General features: G+C 36.7%; 1 protein-coding gene across 1 annotated transcript; it reads right to left on the reverse strand.

The window, feature by feature from the left end:
- Positions 1 to 401: 401 nt before the first annotated feature.
- Positions 402 to 1,693, reverse strand: EV154DRAFT_462965 (uncharacterized protein; the record flags this gene model as incomplete). The annotated part of the gene is made up of 5 exons (XM_051597606.1): positions 1,550 to 1,693; positions 1,387 to 1,477; positions 1,113 to 1,317; positions 695 to 1,022; positions 402 to 615 (listed from the first exon to the last, which is right to left on the reverse strand). The coding sequence occupies exons 3-5, from the start codon at positions 1,231 to 1,233 to the stop codon at positions 402 to 404; spliced, it is 663 nt and encodes a 220-aa protein (XP_051458528.1). The 5' UTR covers positions 1,234 to 1,317; positions 1,387 to 1,477; positions 1,550 to 1,693.

A 1,693-nucleotide genomic window follows, 5' to 3' on the forward strand; every position in this document is an offset into this window, starting at 1 on the left:
TTAGATGGACAACACATGCACATTTTTTTTTTTTTTTAAAAAAAAAAAAAAACTTGGTTACCTGCGAATTGATTTTTTGTCATAATCAAAGAATAAAAGCATAAACCTTTGTGTCACGTTTGAAAATGCCGTTAGTCTCCCTACATTAAAAAAAGAATAAGTACACTGTTTTAGAAAAGATAACATTCTTTACATTGATCGCCATCCAAATGATCCAAAAATAACTCCGTGAGTGGTCCGTCCGTTATATGATGAAAGCATGTCAATAAGGGTGTATCGTTTAGTATATTCATCAGCACAATCGATTTTTCAGTGGCATAGCAGTAAAGCTCTCCTGTTGCCTTAAACGCCACTATCGCTTCTTTGCTTTCTACCAACGTCTTTTTCACAATCGCTACCTTCTAAAATAAAAGGGAGGGTTTTTTTTTATTTAAAATCGAAGTTAAAAAAAAGAGGGGGGGGGGCGATAGAACACTTACTCGAAACGTGTACAATTTAATGGATTGAGGAGATACAATATAAACGCTGGTTTGCATGATACCAAACGAACAAGATCTCCATCTTGCCTTATACGATGTTCCTACTGGCATAGGCTCCTTGTCATCATACTGCGTCCTAAAAAGATTAGAGGGTTGAGGTTTTTTTTTTTTTTTTTTGTCACGCTCTCTTACAGACACACGCTGTTATAATTTACCTGTGATTTAAGCCATCCATTAACGCCATATACCCGTTATTCGTCACATATACATAATTGTATTCGGAAAACGGACTGAGCTCAGCATGGACAGGCATGGAATAGTCTACGGCTGAACGAATACGCGATAATTGTGGAAACTTGATTTCATCCACTATGGCAATTTCTTTACCCTTCATCTTGAATACATGTATACTACTGGTCGTACGCACAAGAAATATCACTAGTTCCTTCGTGCATAATGGGGACTGATGGATCTGTCGAATCGGGTATCGTAAATCCACAGCATGTTGAATCGTATTTTTACTTTCCATGTTTGATGCTATCACTATTTTTTTTCAAAAAAAAAAAAAAAAAAAAAAAAAAAAATCAGTCTATGTGTGTATGTATGTGTGCATATCCTACATATGTGTGTTACCTAAACTTGACAGCGAAGGTCCTGCACTAAATACCACACATTCACAATCCATCCATTCTGTCACCATCAATGAATTCCCCTTTAACGGATCATACTGTTCATATTCTCGGTTCTTTTTCATGTCTTTCTTTACCAATTTCTCCACCCATGATTCCACACCTAAGCCGTAATAAAGTTCAGGCGCACTATAATATATATGTTGTACCTGTCCCAAGGGAATTGTGAGCAGCATAATAAAAAAATATATAAATGAAAAAAAAAAAGAGAGAATTACCTCTCGCCTTAATGGAATGCCTTTTTATATGGTGTGGGTTGAAAGTCGTTTGTTCGTGGTATGACGCTGTGTTCTTCCAAGAGTTGTTTATCTATAAAAGAAAGAGGGTTCCGTTGGCTTTTTTTTTTTTCGTGAGGTGATTGCAAACATAGAGACTACTCACGTTGTTCTTCTTTTGTGAAAAGTTCCACCGGTAAACCGTCATCGACAATGACTTGAAAGGGATCGGTGGAAACTGCTGGTAATTCACCCAAGTCTGTTATATCTGTCATGGTCTGTGTTGCTATAGTAAAAAGGGTTTTAGGCT

This window comes from Mucor mucedo (genome assembly GCF_025094135.1).
Source record: "Mucor mucedo strain NRRL 3635 chromosome Unknown EV154scaffold_36, whole genome shotgun sequence".
Classification (NCBI taxonomy): Eukaryota; Fungi; Mucoromycota; class Mucoromycetes; order Mucorales; family Mucoraceae; genus Mucor; species Mucor mucedo.